The sequence below is a fragment of the Herpailurus yagouaroundi genome, unplaced genomic scaffold (genome assembly GCF_014898765.1).
Source record: "Herpailurus yagouaroundi ecotype Mexico unplaced genomic scaffold, PumYag 100, whole genome shotgun sequence".
NCBI classification, from domain to species: Eukaryota; Metazoa; Chordata; class Mammalia; order Carnivora; family Felidae; genus Herpailurus; species Herpailurus yagouaroundi.
This window is the reverse complement of record NW_024412391.1, coordinates 83321668-83343085: the sequence shown is the minus strand read 5'-3', so window position 1 is coordinate 83343085 and position 21418 is coordinate 83321668. Positions and strand designations below refer to the sequence as shown.

General features: G+C 42.6%; 1 protein-coding gene and 1 long non-coding RNA gene across 8 annotated transcripts in view; one reads left to right on the top strand and one right to left on the bottom strand.

Moving 5' to 3' along the window:
- The window catches only part of LOC121028878 (uncharacterized), a 142551-nt gene that overhangs the window by 98800 nt on the left and 22333 nt on the right, over positions 1-21418 (top strand). For all 4 annotated transcript variants that reach the window (XR_005789481.1, XR_005789478.1, XR_005789479.1 and 1 more), the window contains one exon: positions 18582-18794. This is a non-coding gene — a long non-coding RNA (uncharacterized LOC121028878). The remainder of the gene's footprint in view (positions 1-18581; positions 18795-21418) is intronic.
- PIK3CG (phosphatidylinositol-4,5-bisphosphate 3-kinase catalytic subunit gamma) overlaps positions 12734-21418 on the bottom strand; it is a 34760-nt gene continuing 26075 nt past the window's right edge. For all 4 annotated transcript variants that reach the window (XM_040472923.1, XM_040472921.1, XM_040472922.1 and 1 more), the window contains exon 11: positions 12734-13999. In XM_040472923.1, coding sequence (XP_040328857.1) covers positions 13721-13999 — 279 coding nt within the window. In that variant the 3' untranslated portion in view covers positions 12734-13720. The remainder of the gene's footprint in view (positions 14000-21418) is intronic.

The window sequence follows — 21418 nt, the reverse complement described above, 5'->3', positions numbered from 1 at the left end:
ACCCAGCTTTGTTAGAATCAGCATTTACCACATTTCTTTCCATGGTCTGGGGGTGCGGGTTTTTGGTCTTGTCATTTCTGACTGCCTGGGTGCTGTGGTAGATGTCCTTTTGGCAGTATCACAAGGATGCTGACCTCCCACACTGGCCTTTTAAGAGGTGGGTGTGTGGCTTTAGTCACACTCTTCACACTGGGTGTGGTTGGGTGATCTGCACAGAAATGCTGCTTCACACTCATGTGATGGGTTCTGGTGGGAGTGTCAGGGAGGCTTTTTATAGAACTGACACCGACGGAGCAGGCTGACCAGACAGGGACTAGAATTGAGGAGATTCAGGATTGTCCCTGGGAGGGAGAGCTCTGGGCAGAGAGGGACTTTTTGGTACAAAAACACCAAATAGTAGATATGGAAGGAACCCTAGGCAGAGTCCAGCTCTACCTCTTTGTCTAGATGAGAATCTTGTTGCCCAGGGAGGCTGATTGGTTTGCCCTGGAGTGGAGCCTGGACTCCCCACCTCCAGCACAGTGTTCTTTCCCCATCCCCATTCTGCCACTAGCACTTTCTTAATGAAAAGAGTATTTAGATTCCTGTGTAAGGGAGGAAAAAAATTCTCTGTCCTCTGAGTGTCTCCAGCTGGGCCTGGAATTAAAATGATATAAGCAGATTAACAGGTGAAATGCATACACATTTTATTAAATTTTTTTCATGTACATGGAGGGCTTCACAAGAGAATGAGGACCCAAAGAAGTGACCAGAACAGAAAGCTTTTATACCTTTTAGATAAGGAGATGAGGGGCACCGGGGTGGCTCAGTCAGTTAAGCATCTGACTCTTGATTTTGGCTCAGGTCGTGATCTCATGGTCTGTGAGTTCGAGCCCCACAATGGGCTCTTCTCTGACGGTGCAGAGCCTGCTTGCAATTCTCTCTCTCCCCCTCTATCTCTGCCCCTCCCTTGCTCATGTTCTACTCTCTCTCTCTTAAAATAAATAAAACATTAAAAAAAAATTTTTTTAAGGGAAATGATGATACATTTGGGAACAAATGACAAGGCAAAGGGGTTTGGGTTGGGGGCAGTAAATTGTAGGGCAGTTCCTAAGAGATATATCGGTGAGGGAAGCTAGTGGAAGATGAGTTATTTTAGTATATTTGTAGAGGTCCATTTCGGTGATGATTCCAAGTCTCTGGTGATAAGAATGTGCTTCTCTTCCTGATATAAAGAGGGCGCCTCTCTCATGGAAGCTTGTATAGAAAAGGGGAGGCCAGAGCATTCATGCATCTGCTGTTTCTTAAGTGCTTTCAGTTCTAAATAAACAATAAGCCAAAGTGGTATCTTTGGAGTGGCATGTTCTGAACTCCTTCCCTGGGCTCTTCTCTTATGCATTGTATTTGGAATATACATAAGAAAGTACTAGTATGACATATATGGCTAAGGATTTTTATGGCCCTTGTAATGAAATTAGATATTTATTTTTAAGGCAAATTGAAGAAAAATATGAGTCCCTAGGTAATGAGAATGAGTTTTTTTTTTCCAGTAGATTTATATGTATGCCGTTTGTCTAACTTCAACCCAAGCTGTCTTAGCCTGTGTTTGTGCTCACAGCACATAAGCCATGTAACATGCCAGGGTCACCTGAACTTATTTCACATGGGTAGAAACATGATGAAATCTAAGTTTTGTCTTTGTGTCACAGGACCCCATTGATGACACCTAAGATTTCCACACTTCTTAAAACCTTTCTCCCTTGACCCTTAAATATTCCTTGTGAGGTTAGGAACAACTGCTGTGTTCATGTCATGCCTGTGATGTCTGTCCTGGTTCACACCATTTGATCTCTTGGCTAGCCTACTGCAGGGCCTTTCTGGCTTCTGGGGGAACACTTCTACCTCATTGGCCCCCAAAGACTGTCTCTAGAATTCCTTTTTTTATTTTGCACAGTTTTTTTCCCCAGATTTGCACCCATTTCTGTTTCTTTTGAAAACAGCCCTTGGATTTTCTGTTGAGGACTCACTCCCCCTTCAGTGAATAGAGTTTGGGTTGGGCTGATGCATGGGCACTACATTGCCCTGGCCCCGGCATTTATGATGGTAATGGGCAATCTAGATTATCCAGTAAGTTTCAGCCACCAGACTCTTGAAGAGAAACCCTCTTGTCTCACAGAAGGCCCTAAGCCGCTGGGATGTAAATCATAAGCTGTTGATGACTAACTTTGCTACAGCTGGAGAGAATCCCCTTGAGAAAGGAGTCAAGAAGGGGAAGGTAGTGCTGAGAGATAATGTCATTTATTCTTTGGCACCAGCTGAGCCTGAAGCCAGATGTACCTCTTTTCTTTCCAGTTGAGTGAACCAATACATTCTGTTTCACTGAAGCCGATTTGAATTGGGTTTCAGTCCCTAGCAACCTAAAGTGTGCTGGCTAATGAATGGCCGGATTGCTCTTGTCCTTAAAAGGTAATCATGCTTTCCTATTACATGCAGAATGTATGTCATAAATCCAACCTCTCTTTGGTTTGAAGGCTTTTTATGATCTTCCCCCATTTTAGCCTTTGCTTCCACTCTCTCGCCATCCAGCTGACACTTCCGTTGTGGTGCTGTAGCTAGCATTTCTTGACGTACCTTACATTTTTACACCTCACTTTTTGTCTCTGCTGCTCCTACCCTCACCCCATCTGGAATGCTTTTACCCACATGGTGAGATCCTATTTATTCCTCAAAACCACACTCAAATGTTCCCTTCATTAGAAAGCCTTTTCTGGTCCCTTAGTCAGAATTAATTTTTGGCGCCTTTCTATTTTCTCCACTCTTTACATATACCCCTAATACAACACGTCACAGCCTGCCTTGCCTCTCTAGTTAAGAGGTCATCTTTGCATCCTCGTCTTTGCTCCCAAGCCTATAACAGAGCAGGTGGCCATTGGTTATGATGCTCCCTCACGGGTTTTCCTGACAGTCAAGTGTGACTGTGCCTGCTCCGTCCACCAGATGGTGCTTGACTTATTTTTGTTTCCTGGGTGATCCCAGTAGGGCGGAATGCCAGGCACACAGCGCATGCTGAATAAAGGTCTGATAGATATGATGGACTTGGTCTCACTTTGAAATGCTCTTACATGTTTATCAGTGATTTTCATGTAGATTTTGGTGATACTGAACCAATTTGAAAGTCCAGTTTCATTGAAGGGCCATAATGGCTGGTAAGAGAGTGGCAGCTCCCAGCCTGGACTGATTTCCCTTCTTAGAGGTTCCATTTGGTTTGATGATTGCTGTTGAACTTGTATCTTTGAATAAACTGGAAGGTAGGAGGGAGAGAATGAGAAGAAAAATGTGGGAATGCCACTTTATTTTTTTTTTTAATTTTTTCAACGTTTATTTATTTTTGGGACAGAGAGAGACAGAGCATGAACAGGGGAGGGGCAGAGAGAGAGGGAGACACAGAATCGGAAACAGGCTCCAGGCTCCGAGCCATCAGCCCAGAGCCTGACGCGGGGCTCGAACTCCCGGACCGCGAGATCGTGACCTGGCTGAAGTCGGACGCTTAACCGTCTGCGCCACCCAGGCGCCCCGAGAATGCCACTTTATAAAACATAGTTCAGTGGGAGCTGCCCTTCTTTCCTCCTCCTCTTCCCTCTTCCTCTCCCCTCCTCCTTCCCCTCCCCCTCTGCTCCCTCCTCCTCCCTCCTCCTTCCCCTCCCCTTCTGCTCCCTCCTCCCCCCTCCTCCTCCCCCTCTTCCTCCTTCTCCCTCTCCGCCTCTTCTTCCACCTCCTCCTCCTCCTCTTCCTCTTCTTCCTCCTTGCTAGGGTACTTGAGCACAGCTCTAAGATCCATGAAAAACAAGCTTATATTTAAAAAGTGAGATATCTACATATGTATGTAAAACATGCATAGGTATTAGTTATATTTTTGCATTTATATGTATATGTCAAACTTTTTGGTCTACAGGTTCCCCAACAAGGCTGAAAGTTACAGACTTTATACACATGGATTGTTCTTGGATTAGTGGATGCAGCTGCTGTTTATAAATCCTGGTGATGTTTATGACTCTGCTGTTTTTAGATTCAACTAGCGTTGCCAAGCAGCTACTCTGTGCCAGGCACTGTGCTAAGTTCATTCACATATATTAATTCTTTTGTCTTTTTTAATCCTTAAAACAACTCTGAAATCTATTAGTTATCTATTGCTACACAATAAATTACTCTAAAACTTTGTGGCTTAAAACCGAAACATTTATTATCTCATGGTCTCTGTATCAGGAATCCAGGCATGGCTTAGCTGAGTCCTCTGGCTCTGGATCTCTCACAAGACTTGACTTGAAAAGACACTTTTCCCAGCTCATTTATGTGGTTGGTGGCAGAATTCACTTCGTTTCTTACCGTGGGCCAGAGGCCTCCCTGGATTCCTTGCCATGTAGATCTCTCCAGAGAGTGGCTCACAACATGGTGGGTGGCTTCATCAAACTGAAAAGGTGGGAAAGAGCAAGCTAGAAATGCCAGTATGATGAAACTCATAGGCTTTTAGAACCCAATCTTGAAAGTGATGTTGCATCATCTTTGCTATATTTTATTTCTTAGAAGCAACTCACTAGACCCAGTTCATACTCATGGGGAAAGAATCCCACAAGGGTGTAACATCAGGAGTCAGAGATCATAGGGGACCATACTGGAGGTCTACCTACCACATATAGTTTAATTCCCATTTTACAGATGAGAAAATTGAGATGCCATTAGAAAAAACAAAGATGATATATACATACACATATATGGATTGATGAAAATTCATGTTTTTGGGTAGTATTTCTCAGGTGCAGATTGGTACATATTTTTAGCCTTCTTATTGCTTTGACATTCCCTACCAACCCACAGAATCTGCCTCTGTGTCCTATAGAACCTTGTTATGCAAAGTGTGGTTTGGGGACCAGAAGCATCGGCTTCCCCTGGAAGCTTGTTGGAGAGACAGAACCCCAGGCCCTGTCCTACACTATGGAATCAGAATATGTATCCCTAGTGATTTATGTGCACGTTAGGAGACACGCTCCTCTAGAAGGTCTCTTTTCTAGATTCTCTGATGACTTCAGGGGTTCCTGTATTTGTCTGTCTGTTGGCACTGCTAGTTGCTTGCCCTTCGGCAGCAGTGGGGAATATTACAATCTACCTCTGCACTATTTCAAAACCAGAGGAAATGAAGGCTACTTGTCATCTATTATCTTATATAAACAACAAGGTAAGAGTAATAATGGGTCTTTCTCAATAATCTAAGACAGAACAGGAGCCATGGGCATGCATTGTCACAGACAGCAGACAAAAGTGAAAGTTGGCATTTGACTCTAGAGTGAACCATAGCAAACCTGTCCAGCAAATGAACCTCCCTAAATTATATTTTATTTAGGCAATCTAGATGAATCTCCAAAATATCATACTATGTGAACAAAAGACCACATATTGCATGATTCCATTTATATGCAGTTCTAGAAAAGGCAAAACTATAGTGACAGAAAGCATTTCAGTGAAGACATGGGAAGAAATTTACTACATGCAGGCCTGAGGGGGCTTTTTGGTGATGGGGCCGTGCTGGATCTTGGCTGTGGTGATAGATGGATATATGGGTGTGTACGTGTGTCAAACTTATCACACGATACATTTAAATGGCTGAATTGTATTTTATATAAATTAACTTTCCATAAAGTTCACGGGGAGGGGGAAAGTGAATAGGAGTTAGTGGCCTTGTCAATTGGTTCCAGGCCCTCTAACTTTCCTTAGGCCCAGACAGAACCCACGGATAATGTACACTGATTAGATTAACTGGTCAGAGAAGGATGTTGTTTAAAAGATTTCCTTGGTATCTGATGTTGACATAGAGTGGAAATTATTTCTCCTTTGAAGTCATACTGGGAGGATGTCATATTTATAAAGTCATTAAGATTTTCATCATTTACTTCTAGAAGTCCTTCCAAGGATGATGCCTTAGAACTTTTGATTTCTTGAGATTCTTCAGCCTTCCTTGAAAAGGAGCACGGAAACGATGGCTTTTGTTTATTGAGCAAAGACTCCAGACATTCCAGTTAATGCTTCACTTTCATTATTTATTTAAAAACATTTTTTTAATGTTTGTTTATTTTTGAGAGAGAGAGAGAGAGAGAGACAAACAGAGCGAGAACAGGGAAGGGACAAAGAGAGAGGGAGACACAGAATCCGAAGCAGGCTCCAGGCTCTGAGCTGTCAGCACAGAGCCTGCTGCGGGCTCTAACTCATGAACTGCGAGATCATGACCTGAGCCAAAGTCAGTCACTTAACTGATTGAGCCGCCCAGACACCCCTCACTTTCACGATTTCATTTAATCTGCACAGCAGTTCTGTGAAAGAGGTACCACTCTCTACCCAGTTTATGGAGGAGAGAGCTGAAGCTTAGCAAGATTAGACAACTCTTTCAGGTGGACAGTTTGTACTGAATTTGGAATGATCAAATGCCAGAGCCACTGATCTACCTTCTTTCCTGCCTCACCTACTCTGAACTGCTAATGTGGCATCTGGCTGACTTTAAAGTGGATTATCCCCCAGTTACTGACTTATGGTCCACTCTGCATCCACAGCCACACACACTCACCCTGGCTTTCCACTAGGGTATCTCAAGTCTCAGACTCCTTTAAATCTGTATAGGTTAAAGGAGTCAAACTCCTCTACCAGTTGAAAACCTACAGAATGTGCTTTGCCGTGATAAACAATTACTGCCTAAGCAAGGGGTTGCTTCAAAATTGAGAAATTAGTGGGGCACTGGGGTGGCTCAGTCAGTTAAGCGGCTGACTCTTGATTTCAGCTCAGGTCATGATCTCACAGTTCATGAGTTTGAGCCCTGCATCAGGCTCCATGCTGACAGTGTGGAGCCTGCTTGGATTCTCTCTCCCACTCCCTCTCCCTCTTCTTCTCCCTCTCCCTCCCCACCCCCGCCCTTCCCTGCCTCTCTCTCCTCCCCTCTCTCTAAATAAATAAATAAACATAAGAAAAAATTAAAAATATGGAGAAATTGTCTCTTCTGGTTTCTAGAGCCATGGATTGGGGAAAGAGAGCCAGGGAGAACTCAGGGATTTGGCAGTGGTTTGTGGCCACAGGATTTTCCCAGTGGAGGCCCTGGCAATTTTGTAGAACAGGTGTTTGGCGATGATACAAAGAAAGGCATGGGGTGGGGGTGCTAGGGACCAGTATGACTTTGGCTGCCATATACATCCGGTAATGGGAAGTTCTGTTTAGCCACAACCCTGCATGTGGCTGGAAATGGTGGGGGTCATGGTGGGCACATCTCTGAAGAGAATAGGGACCCATTTTAACACTTAAGTGTAATCAGAAGAATTCTGAGTTTGATTCTCTGCGTATAAAACTTGTCAGAGGACTGGCCACCCACTACGAGATACAGAGGGGCTGCAGGTAAATTCTATGTTCCTTTTTACGTCCCTGTCTCCATCACATCCTCCAAATTGAATGACTGGTGCATTATAAACCCAGACTCAGAGCCCAGCTCCCAGAAGGAAAACGTCATACCAAAGCCACAGGCAGTGAGATTTAATTTGTACTAATGAGTGAATGCATAGAAAAAATTCTGGCACTCCCCGAGAAGTGAAAATGAGGTACTTTGCACCTCCAAGGGGGACGTCATGTGTGAGCTAGAGAGCTCAGTGTAGAAGATTTGCAGAGCTGACAAGAGCTGGCCCGGGCAAGGCATCCCTTACTGACTAAACAGACAGCATCCTTGGAGGCCTCTCTTCTCTAAAAGCATTATCATTTTAGGGGATGGATCAGGCTGGCATTAGTGTACCAAAGATCATAATCAGGTAGGGTTGAGTAAGACAGGAAACTTTGACACGGTCATTTGTATGCCAGAAAGTTCTGACAACAGCTTGGCCGTCACTCCTTGACAACTGCTGACTTCACGGGATTTTTTTCCCTTAGAGAAACAAAATTTTCTGAGCTTTTAGTGAGGCTTGATGTAAGCTAAAGGATATGATTATCGTGTAGACTGTATTGTTTTCCCAAAATTAAAATACTATTTTTCCCTTTTTAAAAAATTCAAAAATATAGCATCAAGTTTCCCAAAACCCGAGAGAAAAAAAAAATAAATGTAGGGTAAAAAAAATCACGATTGACAGTTTGGAGTGAATATATTCTCCCAGCCTTTTAATGTTGCTATAAGCCTACATTTTTACTTGAATATGACTGTACCGCAACACTGGCCTGGTAACCACCTTGTTTCACTCAATTATGTCATAGATCTACGTGGATGTTAATACATTTTCATCTACCTTATCTTTTCAGGGGTTTCATTGTACTCCATTGTATGAATGTGATTTAATTAACCAATCCCCTATTGAGGGACTGTTAGGCCATTTCCAATTTTGGGTTGTATTATAAAGAATATTGGTAACTGGTTTTGTCTGTAAGTCTTTGAACACTTGTCCGATAGTTTCTAAGGATAAATTCTTGGATGTGAACTTGCTGGGTAGGAGAATAGATGTCCTCTTTTTCTGTTGTTTTTTTAAGTTGATTTATTGGGGCTCCTGGGTGGCTCAGTCAGTTAACCCTCTTACTCTTGATTTCAGCTTAGGTCATGATCTCAAAGTTCCTGAGATCAAGCCCCACATCGGGCTCCCTGCTGTCTTTGCCCATATCCAGCTCACTCTCCTGTGTGTGAGTCGGGGAGGAGATGAGCGAGAGAGAGAGAGTGAGAGAGAGAGAGAGAGAGAGAAAATCCCAAGCAGGCTCCACACTCGGCATGGAGCATCTAGATCATGATTGAAAGATCACGACCTGAGCTGATATCAAGAGTCAGATGCTTGGGGCGCCTGGGTGGTGCAGTCGTTTAAGCGTCCAACTCTTGATCTGGGCTCAGGTCATGATCTCACAGTTTGTGAGTTCAAGCCCTGCAGCGGGCTCTCACTGATGTTGCAGAGCCTGCTTGGAATTCTGTCTCTACTTCTCTCTGACTCTATCCCGTTTATGCGTTCTCTCTCTTTCTCCAAAAAAAAAAAAAAAAAAAAGTCAGATGCTCAACAGACTGAGCCACCCCAATATCTTCTTAATTTTGATAAAATGTGACAAAATGCCATGCATAAATTTTATCAACTTGCTCTGTTTTCAACAGTGTGCTAGAGTATTTTTTCTTCCAAATTATCACCAACTCTCACTATTACCAATCTTTCCTAATCTGATGGTGAAAAGACACTTAAATTATCTTAATTTGCATTTGCTTCATCAGCAGTGATTTGGGGTTCTTGTGATATGGTTATTGGCCACATGTATTTTTTTGGTGAATTCAACATTTTCTGGTAAGGTATTCATTTTTTACTTATTGAATTATTACAGCTTTTTATATATTAAGTATATTAGCACTTTGTCACATATTTTGCACTCAATTAAGTCTTTTTGGTAACAGTAGAAAGCATCAAACAGGTTTACTTACATAAACTCTGTCTGCTCCTCCAAAAAGAAACCCCCACAAAACTGATGATGGTCGACACTCTATTAATTTCCTAGGGATGTCATAACAAAATATCACACACTGGGTGACTCAAAACAGTAGAAATTTATTCTTTCACAGTTCTAGAGGCTAGACATCTGCAAGTGTTGGCAGGGCCATGCTCCCTTACAAGCTTCTAGGGTGGGACCCTTCCTTGCTTCTTCCGGCATCTGGTACCCCAGGTGTCCGTTGGCTGGTAGACACTATAATCTCTACCTCTATCACATTCTTTTTCCTTTTGAGTATGCCAGACATATTGAATCAGGGCTCACCATCATGACCTCACCTTAACTCTATTACATCTATAGAACCTAATTCAAATAGAATTACATTTACAGGGACCAAGGGTGAGGACTTCATCTTTTTGGGAGGACACAATTTGACCCACAAGATACAACCATTATGAGGTGTCTGCTTTTTCCAGCAAACTATAAACCCTTTAAGGACTGAGGCTGGGTCAATTTTGTTCCACATTCTAATACCCAGTCCTCAGCACACAGTCTAGTAGGGCGGTGGGCACTCCATAAAGATATTTTTTCTTTCTTCTTTTTTTAATGTTTATTTATTTATTCTGAGAGGGAGAGAGAGAGAGGGAGAGACAGCAAGGAGGGGGGAAGGGCAGAGAGAAAATCCCAAGCAGCCTCCATGCTATCTGCACAGAGCCCAATGCGGGGCTTGAACTCAAACTGTGAGATCATGACCTGAGCCCATGTCAGGAGTCAGACTGACTGAGCCAGCCAGGCACCATACTCCATAAAGATTTGTTAAGGAATCTGACTTTCAGGAATATCTGGACTTTCAGACATTAAAAGACGCGTACAGAGAATACAAGGCGTCGATTCTTTAATTTGAATTTACATTCAACGATTGTAATTGAAATGCAAATACAAGTGGGGAGAGCTGGACTGTCCAGAAGAGGAAATATCTCTTGACTTTCTGAATGAGCACCTTTGCCAAGGTGTGTGCTTTAGGCTCCCCTGGCATCTGTCCTAAAAATGAGTCCTTGCAAATATGCAGACAAGCACACAGATAAGAACCAGATTAATTGACCAGAATTATTAGGTTGGGTAAAACAGATATAAGATGGCAGAGTCCTTAAAAATCCAAAAACTTTTTTCTTCATGTTGTAAAATATAACTGACAATTTATTTCATAGCCATGGCAAATAGAGCCTGGTTTGCCAAACGCCAGAACTTGCTCCATAAATATACTTTCTAACTTATTTTTTGGCCCATATCAAAAAAATAATTTCCATTTACCTAGGATTCCCAGCCTCCAAATTATCCCACAGAATTCCCATATCTAACCTTTCTTTAATTTTTTTTTTACGTTTATTTATTTTTGAGGGACAGAGGGAGACAGAGCACAAGTGGGAGAGGGGCAGAGAGAGAAAGACACAGAATCTGAAGCAGGCTCCAAGCTCTGAGCTGTCAGCACAGAGCCCGACGCGGGGCTCAAACTCACAAACTGCAAGATCATGAACTGGGCCAAAGTTGGATGCCCAACCGACTGAGCCACCCAGGCGCCCTTCTGGTCTTTCTTTAAAAAATGATTCATCTCCTACAAATATAGTTAATAAAGTTACCTTTTTGAAAGTCAAGAGTCTTCTCTAGGAATTTCTGTATTTTATCTATGAGGTCTCCACTCCCTCATACTTTCACTAAACGTAGTTAAATGGGGTCATATGGGGCTAGGTCTCGAACATCTGCTTTGCTCTCCTTTTAGTGGCCATTGTTCCAGTCCTAAATCAATGGGCCAGTGTTTTACATCCAAATGTACAGCCACAGAAATGAGGTATTTTAATTAGAACGTAAACAGCATTTTGATCTGGGCACTTTATCTGAACTCCTACAGATGGAGTCCAAATGCAAAATTGAGCATCAAAGCCATTATTCAGATCTGTACAGCGCCAGCTTCACAGGCTTGTGACCTGTGCAGTGACTCATGGTCAGAAGTTCCTGTGCTTGGTTTCATGCTCTGCTGTTGCTATCTTGAACTTCTTAATAATTTTTGAATGGCAGGCCCCACATTTTCATTTTGTACTGGGCTCTGCAAATCATGTATCCAGTCCTGGACATACATGAAAGCTGCTTTTACCCGAATCATCTAACCTGTAATCTCTGTTTTCATCTGGCAGTGAAGACAGAATTGTGGGTAATTCCCCCAAATCTCCTCCCAGGAGGAGATGACCCGAACTCCACAACGTTTTCAAAGGTCTAAAAGCTGTGGGTCATGTGATTCACTGTAAATAAACGGAAGAGGCACACAAAAGTAATTTTTATCTGTAAGTCTAAAGAGTTAAAGTTCTACCTTCACTGAAATACAGAAGAATCAGGCCCAATGTGATGTGTGTCAGCATAACAAAAGAATTTGTCCATCTGAAAATAGGTATGCCCATGTGCCAGCAAGCTAAATATAAATACATTTCTCTAACTCTTCTATCAAGACGATTATTTCAGCAATTCAAATAAAAAGCAGAATCTGTGCAAGGCCCAGCTCAGCTTTTTTTTATAAGAATAATGAATATATCTTCTCAATTAGAAAGCATCGTCCTTCCTGTTCTTGTTCAGAAGAATGGTGGGGAATAGTTGTAAAAATGTCACACAACATCTACCTTCCATTAATGCATTCATTAATGCATTGCAGGGCATGGTCTTCTGTACTGGGGGATGGAGTAGTTTTGAAAGAACGAGCTGTCAAGGAAGTGTTCTTTCTAGACACCTTATGAAGCAGGGGAAAGGCTCAGCCGGCAAGGAAGCAGTGTTACCCCTACCTTCAAAGGCCTTTTGCATATACAAAAAAAAAAGAAAAAAAAAAAAAGTTCAGGCTACACCAAAGGTATCTATTTAGAAAAATTTTAACTTAAATACCTATTTATATCTGATTGTGTTTAAACATAGACATGGTTAACAGTTAATTCTAGGTAAAGTATTAACTATAGGTAATTTAGAAATATTTTATAAATAATTTAACGATCTTTCTCTAAGGTTAAACAACACTTCCAATAAATAGCAAGCTATTTAGGAGATGAACATGGTTTTTAAAGAAACCATTTCAATTTTTAGGAAATCTGAAGAATGTGTCAGAGTTTAAAAGTCCTTTAAACTGAGAGATGAACAGGGCAAGTAGTGTTCTTGCTAATATGAAATACTGTTCAGATACCAAATACCTTCTTTCATTAAAAAAAAAGAATAAAAATTCTTAGACCAAAATGTAAAATTAAGGCATGTGAAAACAAATCCATATTTCCTAGAATGTCCTCTTTAATAATATACTTAAAAAAAAAAAAACTCCACCAAACATCTTTACAAATAAGTACATAAAATTCCAGTAACCCTAGGGGAGAAATTGCTTTTCAACTAAGTTTTGAATTCTAGGGTAGATGCATTCTTGAGGACTTCACAACTTGGGTAAAGAGTTGTGGGAGGGTAACAGTTAAGGAAGAAGGGAGGCAGGGAGGAGGATGTAAAGGTGAAAAATGAGTCCCTTTAGTTTCTTCCTGTTTCCATGCTGGAGAAGGCTGTAGTAGCTGGAATTGGCAATCTGCTCTTGGGCAGAGTTGAGATGAATGGTCTCCTCTCTGTTCTTCCTCTTCGTAACCCTGAAGCAGACCAGCAGAGAAGTGCCAGGGCACAAAGGTTCAGATTTTCCATTGTATGTTTGTGCATCTCAGCTGTACACTGTACAAGAACCTAATTACAAAAGACACTGAAAAGACCAACTCGCCTTCCTTTGCTTTTAGCAAATCGCTATCATCTACAGACATGGAGGGGGATGTTTGGAAGTGTCCTTTAGGGAATGAGACAGAGGTTACAAGGATTACGTCTTTTTCTCTAAAGAGGTTGAGGAGCACAAGAATGACCCAAATTGAGAGTATACGCAGATGAAAAGAGACGTCACCAATTATTCCCAATTTCCAGAGGCACTCAATAATAAGACAGTCAAACCAGCAGGCACAAAGAAGAAATAGTTTGTTTAAACTTAGAATGTTCTCCAACATCACTGAAGCAAATGAGGAAAAACAAACCTGCATACAAGCCTAAAACTGAACATTATTTAAACAAACCGCATGCCAGTATTTTTCTCCAGTAAAGGGTTCAGCCAGCAACAGAGCTGCATTTCTGAAGTGCCAGCTTTCATAATGTCCTGTCCATCAGTCCAAGTTCAATGATGGACATGCTGACTTAAAGCTTTAGAACACTAACTTGTTTTTAATTCTAGCCCAAAGAATTAGGCTGAATGTTTCTCCCCTTGTTTGATGCCCAGAACAAGATGCAGGAACCAGTTAAACTGCACGGTCCATCCTTTGTCTCTACACACTTCGATCTGATCAAGAAAATACTTCTTAGCATCCTCCTCACTTTTCCCCACTGTTAGGGCATCCCGAATATATTCAATATCTTCTTTGCTTGTTAACTGGGGCATTCCCGTCATCAGCATCATGGAGAAGAGGATGATCAGCAGGTTTGTGTGATGACGAAGGGCGAGGTAAGCCTTAACGCAGACGTCCTGGATAAAGGGAAAGAAAGTACAGTTATGTTGATGCGGTAACTAAGTAGGGTGATGACTGCCCAGGGATCCTGGAATTTACATAGCATTATCCTGTCCATGAGAGGAAGCTATCACCAACAGGGCAGATCCTCTTTCTCAGATGGAGGGTTTTATGAGAACATATGCTATTTCCATACCCTAGGAAGCACATTAGTGTAATCGCCCATGTCCAGGGTGTGCTCGGGGAAAACTGGTTGATACGGTACATTTCATCTTTTTTCTTACTCTACCTTTCACATCAGTTTCTCTCCTAGGAAACTGAAGGTAGAAATTTCTGTACTCTCTTTAAAGAAATGAGTCAGTTTTTGAACACCATACTGGGATCACTGAGCTTCATGTAAGCATACGTGTTTGCAAAGGGCTAATGGAATCCAGAGAAATGATGGAAATGTGGCGTTTGAGGTTTTGGTTTCATCTTTATTTTACAATTTGGCCTATTCTAAGAAAACCAATGTATTAGCATTTCACTGATGCTCCAAACTGTTGAAAAAACGGGAATTTTAATACAAATTCTTTTTTTTAAGTTTATTTAAAAACTTAAATAAAAGCAGGGTAGGGGCAGAGGGAAGGAGAGACACAATCCTAAGCAGGCTCTGTGCCATCAGCACACAGCCTGATGCAGGGCTTGAACTTAAAAACTGTGAGATCTTGACCTGAGCCGAGATCAAGAGTCAGATGCTTAACTGACTACGCCACCCAGGAGCCCCTACACACATTCTGAATACTGAGCGAGAGGGCTTTAAAAATGCTTTGGCGTGGGGCGCCTGGGTGGCGCAGTCGGTTAAGCGTCCTACTTCGTCTCAGGTCATGATCTCGTGGTTCATGGGTTTGAGTCCCGCGTTGGGCTCTGTGCTGACCACGCAGAACCTGGAGCCTGCTTTGGATTTTGTGTCTCCCTCTCTCTCCGCTCCTCCCCCATTCATGCTCTGTCTCTCAAAAATAAATAAAAGTTAAAAAAATTAAAAGAAAATGCTTTGCCTGGCGCATTCTCCAAAAGCCTTTGAGCAAGGTGCCACAGGTGAGTTAAGTCCACTTATTAAGCAAGGCATGCTTATTTCAATCATATTGTGCCAAAGTAAAGAAGAAAGTGCAAGGTTCTCAATTTTACAACACGAGGACAGCCCAACCTTAATGTTGTAACTTGGCAAAGATGGTGTGTTGAAGAAAACTGAAGTTAATGATTACAGATATAAATACTTCAAAAAAATCTGGATATAAGGATATAAATGTGACTTCACACCATAAGGCATAAAAACAGAGCATAAATGTGAAAAAATATGCAACCTCATTTGTAATCAAAGAAATGTAAGGGAATGAGATGGAAACATTCACCTATCCAACTGGAAAATCTTAAAAAAATTTTTTTTTGAAGAATAATACCCAATGTTCACCTTTCATAGGCTGATGGTAGGTGGGAATAGGTATAATTTTACTAGCAGACAATTTGATAACATGCATCAAAAGCTTTAGAATGTTAATAAATGTTAGAGAAGTTCATTGCGGTGATGGTTACGTGACTGATGCATTTGTCAAAATTCAAAGAACTGTACCCACAAAAAGGCCCAGTTCTGCTGTAGGTGAATAATGCCTCAATAAACTGGACTTTAAAAAAATGCCTATGTCCTTGTACCCAGCAATTTTCATGCTAGAAATTTACCTTTAAAAACTTGGATAATTTTGGGGCCCTGGGTGGCTCAGTCGGTTAAGCATCCGACTTCAGTTCAGGTCATGATCTCACGGTCTGTGAGTTCGAGCCCCGCGTCGGGCTCTGGGCTGATGGCTCAGAGCCTGGAGCCTGCTTCCGATTCTGTGTCTCCCTCTCTCTCTGCCCCTCCCCCATTCATGCTCTGTCTCTCTCTGTCCCCAAAATAAATAAACATTAAAAAAAAATTAAAAAAAAAACTTGGATAATTTTGCAGTGACCAATACATAAGAATATTTGTTAGAATGTTTAAAAATGCGAGAACTTGAAGGTAACCTAAATATCCTACAGTTGGGTACTGATGAAAGTACCTACAATTGCCTGCTCTGTAACTGCTAGAATGATACTGTGAAAGAATATTGAACAAGCATGTGAAAGTGTCTGAGTTAAAAAGCAGGCATAAAACAACAACATAGGTGGCATCAGCCCATGTTGGCAAATGAACACAAAATATTTATATGGAAAAAAGATTGGAAGTCTACAGGCCAAAATGTTAAGATAGTGAGTTTTCTTTTCTTTTTTTTTTTTTTAAGTTTTTAAATTTACGTGTTGAGAGAGAAAGAGAGAAAGAGTAAGGGAGGGGCAGAGAGAGAGAGAGTCCCAAGCAGGCTCCTCACTGTCAGTGCAGAGCCCAATGCAGGGCTCGAACTTATGAACCGTGAGATCGTGGCTTGAGCAGAAACCAAGAGTCAGATGCTTAACCGACTGAGCCACCCAGGCGCTCCTCCTTTTTCCTTTTACATTATCTTGTGTGTGTCATTTGCACGTGGCAGGATAACGGCAATGGTCATGGTGGTCATGCCTATATCATTCTGCGTGTCAAGGCTGGACCATGAACGCATCACCCTGTCTAAGTAGAAAAACCCATGGACTGATCTGGCATTAAATGAGACCATATATATAAAAAATGCCTGGCACAGAGACTGGCACATAGCAAGTGTTCAATAAGTGTTAGTCCTCTCCTTTCCCTGCCTGGAGGGTAGATCACTTTTACCTGCTTTCTGCTTACTTGTCAGGGAGCTGGACACTCCCAGACTCAAAAGACTGGGCTCTTCCTACTGTGGACCCAGTGCATTAGTGTTCTTGCATCCTTAATCACTTCACTTATGTCCGGAAATCATTATCTTTTGCTCCTCCGTCGGACTGACCAAAGTCACTCTCATTTCTTGGTGATTACACAGGCAAAGGGCAGACTTCACCCCGGGCAACTGGCTTATTAATTTGTTAGCTCACACAATTTTCACAAGGGCAGAGATGGGGATGCCTTTTGATTTTGAATTAGAGTACATTCTGATTTTTAATTATTTTCTATCCTTCTGTACACTGGGGGCTTCAGGCACAACCCTTGCTTTCTGAGCTCACTGTGTGGTCAAACTCCTTAACAGAACATTTTTGAGAAGGGAAATTGACCTAGGGCCAAGCTATTCTAACACCAATCCGTAGGTGCTCCGGTGCATATTTGTTCAGCAGCAACCCACGGATTCACTCGTCACTGTAGCACACAGGGACATGGTAAAGGAAGACAAATGTCTTGTGTCAGTCTCGAAGGCCATCTCCTCTATATAAAGCATTTCTGCTGGTTCGAATTTGTTCAGTTCTGATTTTTACACACAAGGGTCACTTCTGTGAGAAAGAACTTTCCTCCCCCCAGATTTTCATGCCCTATGCTGGTCAGACACAATGTGTAAATTCTGACTGGCAGTGCAGGCTTAGAGATTTAATTAGAGATTTATTCTCTTTTTCTTAGAGATAGTACAGAGCCATGGTAAGAAGTGCAGGTTCACACCTTGCTGCCTGGGTTCAAATGTTGGCTTTATGACCGACAAGCTGTTTGTCATTGGAAAAATCACTTAACCTCTCTGGACCCCAGTTTCCTCATCTGTAGAATAAGAAGAATAATAACAATACCCGTTTCATATGGTTGTGGTGAGATTTCAGTGCTATGTATGTGGTCGGCAATTATTATTAATAGTATGAGAAGTTGCATTATTGAACGCGCACTTCTCAATGCGGAGGTGGGTGGGAAGTAGGAAGCCAGCACCCTGGCTGTGTGTGCAGATGGTTCTCTTGCCCCAGGGGCACAGCTGGGTGCTTGCTCCACCCCCTCAAGCCCCAGAAGTTTCATTTCTGCCCTTTGTGCTCAGCCACAGGGTGTCTGCAAGAACCCTGGCCATGCTGCCTTGGGGCCCGGAGGCCTGTGGTTTGGGGGACTGAGGATGTGGCCTGGGGACCTGGGGGGTGCGGTGTGGAAGCACAGAACACAGAAGTGACTGGCTGGGGAAGCAGAGTTTTTCCCTTCTGCCAGGCCTGCCTGGCACTGACCTCAGACATCCTCATTCTGTCCTTCTCAGCTGCCTGGGGAAGGCTTTATAATATTGAGTGGAGAAGAAGGGGCAAAGGAAGAACCTGATTTCAGGGATTTGGTGTAATGTACTTGTTAATGGATGTGAATGTGGGGAACACTGAAACGTTGTTAGCCGGAATGGTATACATGAGTAGCTGATCAAGTGATTGAGCCTAGATAGTATATCAGCTCTTAATTTCATAGTTGATTCAAATGCCTTGATTAGAGCATCTAGTACCAAAAGAGAGGATTGTTTTTACAAAGCTACCACTCCCATAAGTCTTGGGAACAAAGGACTTCATGATCATTTCGGGGTCCAAACTTGGAGTTGATTTGTTAACCGGCCCAACGTAGTTCACTAAACTGAAAACTTTGTATACACAGTCTCCTAATTTCTTCTTAACTGCCAGTGAGTTCTGGCTGCCTTAGACTGTGCAGGGTCATACGGAATGGGCCTACTTTTTCTTAAAACAAACTCCTCTATTTCCATCTAGAGAACAAAGTGGAAGTGAAATATTACTGTCCATCTTGACACAAATGAGGAAGTAGCCCCAGGACTACAAAACAGGAACTGCAGGGCCCAGAGAAGAGAGAGAAGAAAACTCACAAATAGCCATCAATGAAAAGCAACGTCCTCACCCACTGACTTTTCCTAAATATTAATGCTGCCGCTGTCTGCTGGAGGAAGGAGACGGTGGAGAGAAATGGTATTTCTGTCAAAGAGGATTTTATTTTTGTTTTGTATAAAAATTAATGAATTGGCCAAGCAATGCCTTTAGAAGTTATTTTGGCAAAACAGAGAGTCACCGGTTAGCCGAGCTCATAAGGCAGGAGGAAGCACTTTCCGAGAAATCTGAAAGAAGAGTGTGTCTGACTCTTGGCTGTGTGTTTGCTGAGTTTGAATTAGGATTCTTATCCCTAAGGACCTCTTAAGAATGATTCTCAGACTAGTTCTGTCTAGCAGGGAAGGGGCGGTATTGCCCTCTTCTCAGATACTTGGAAGCTCATTAGAAACCTAAAGGTTACAATTAGGTCATTCTGCTTTAGTCACATATTCTAAATGGATTGTATGTAGGTGTGTGTGTGTGTGTGTGTGTGTGTGTGTGTGTGTGTGTGTGTATGCGCGTGCACGCACTAGCCTGTTCTAAAAAAGACTGAGGGTGGATTACCTGGATACACAAAAGTCAAAATAACATTAATTAGAATTGGGTAGGAAAAGGAAAGGAATGACAAAGGAAAAGATCACAGTGGATTTCGAACAGAGACCAGTTTAACGCTATACATCACAAATGCTATTTACTTGCTATGGGTGGTCTTCAAATATATCTGTAGCCAAAAGGAAAATCAAATCCATTATTTAACCAATGCTCAGAAGAGTTTTTTAAAAATGTTAGGAGAAACACAGCTTTTCTAGAGATTATGACCTGGTAGAGATTTCACAAGAGGATCTCTATAAAGAGTACACTTTTGGTAACATGGTGAGTAACTCCCTCGGTAATATTCTTCAGGTAGACAAAACACTTCTCTAAAAGAAACTAAACACTGAAAGAAGATACCAGTTGGAAGCTTATTCTCCATAAATGTTTAAAAGTCACAGGGGTCTAATATCTTAGACACTGAGTGACCCTGCATGCTGGTAGATTAACACATCAGTCCAATTCAAGGCCATCTTTCAAGTCTGCATCTGGGGCAGTTACCTCACCAGGGGATTCAAACGCCTACAAACGGCTGATGCTGGACCCTTCTCTGACAGTATCTTCCAACGGATAGTACAGTACTGAGCATCTTCGGGCCTGGCTAGAAGGCTGAGCTTGACCTTGTTAGTGGTCCTGGGTGCAGGTCCTGAGAGTGAATCCTTTATCAATTCAGTGTATTGTGGGCAGTTTGACAGATAAACTTGTCATCTCCCTGTTGACCTATGGTAGGCCTCTATTACAGTCATTTGTGGTTAACCAATTGAGCTCTAAATGACTTCTTTGCTTTGCCCCCTAATCCAGCCCTTGCACTGCTTCAAATGGAATGCAGATCTCCTTTCTTGACCGAAACTCCAGGACACATTCACATCGATACCTGTGTTCCAACCATACCAAACAACTGTACTTTTTGTTCTTAAATACTGATACTAAATACGCACTTCATGCCCTTGCTAATGTTATTCTTTCTGCTTGGGTGTTCCTCCCCTCCCTGTATCTGCCTAACAAATGGAACTGATCTTATCAAGGGCTGATGAGAACCCTTCACTGGCAGTCCCTTTCCATCCCCCAGGGCAGGATTGCTCCCCCTGCAAACCACTTTTGCAATCCTTAGAACAAAGCTGTGTGTGTGTGTGTGTGTGTGTGTGTGTGTGTGTGTGTGTGTGTGTCTTCTGCAGTGTGTCAGGGCTGTGCTCCTGGCCACCTGTGCCCAGAACAGAGTCTGGAACACTGTTGGACATCTGCAAACACACGATGAAGGAATGCTAAGATTCAATGCTTTAAAATCAGGATGAATCTGTGAACAAGTCATATTGGAAGGCTATTCAACTGTAAAGACATCTTGCCTTGCTACACAGCAGGTCTTGGGCCTTCTCTGGGCCTGGCACAGGCCTGAAATGTAGCGGGTAGTTAAGAAGTGTGTGTTGAAATGGTATGCTATCTTGGATATGGAAGAACAGGGCCTGGGGACTATAACAGGATGGAGCAGGAGGCTGAGAAAGCCCTGCCTGGAAGGTTACAAGTATAGATAGCTACTGGTGTAGACCACTGCAGGGTTACCACACAAGGGCAGTCAGAGAACAGGGATAGGAAATAATGGGGAGGGGACCACAGTCCTCAGAAGTGGTCAGATGGTCAGGTCCATGTGGCCCGGGAGGTCCCTGTGGAGGGAGTACTTGCATTTCCAACAAGGCAAGTGGCAGGAGGGAGCAGGACCCCAGTCCTAGAGGTGGATTAACTGAGGCAGAAGTAGTTAAAAGACTCTGGGATCCAAGATGAGAGCAAGATGGCAGCAGAGATAGACTTTGAATAAAGGTTTCCTAACAGCCCAGGTCAGGACACTGCATGGAGACTGGGCACAGGGCTGAGCCTGCAGGTGAAGGCTCCGGGGTATGCCCTCGGGTGGGGACAGCTCCGCCAGCGGTGGGCACCAGGCAGGACCTGATAAAGCTGCACCCGAGACTAAAATAACACAACGAATAGGTCCCAGACTACTCTCCTATAAAATGTTTCTTAAGAGTGACATCTAGGGGCAAATGCCTTCCTTTTAAGTATGCTCATCAAGCCGCCTGCTTTATGTCGATGCACCTGTGAAGGTGTTATTGGGCTCCCCTGGTTTCTTCAGCTGTATTGAACAT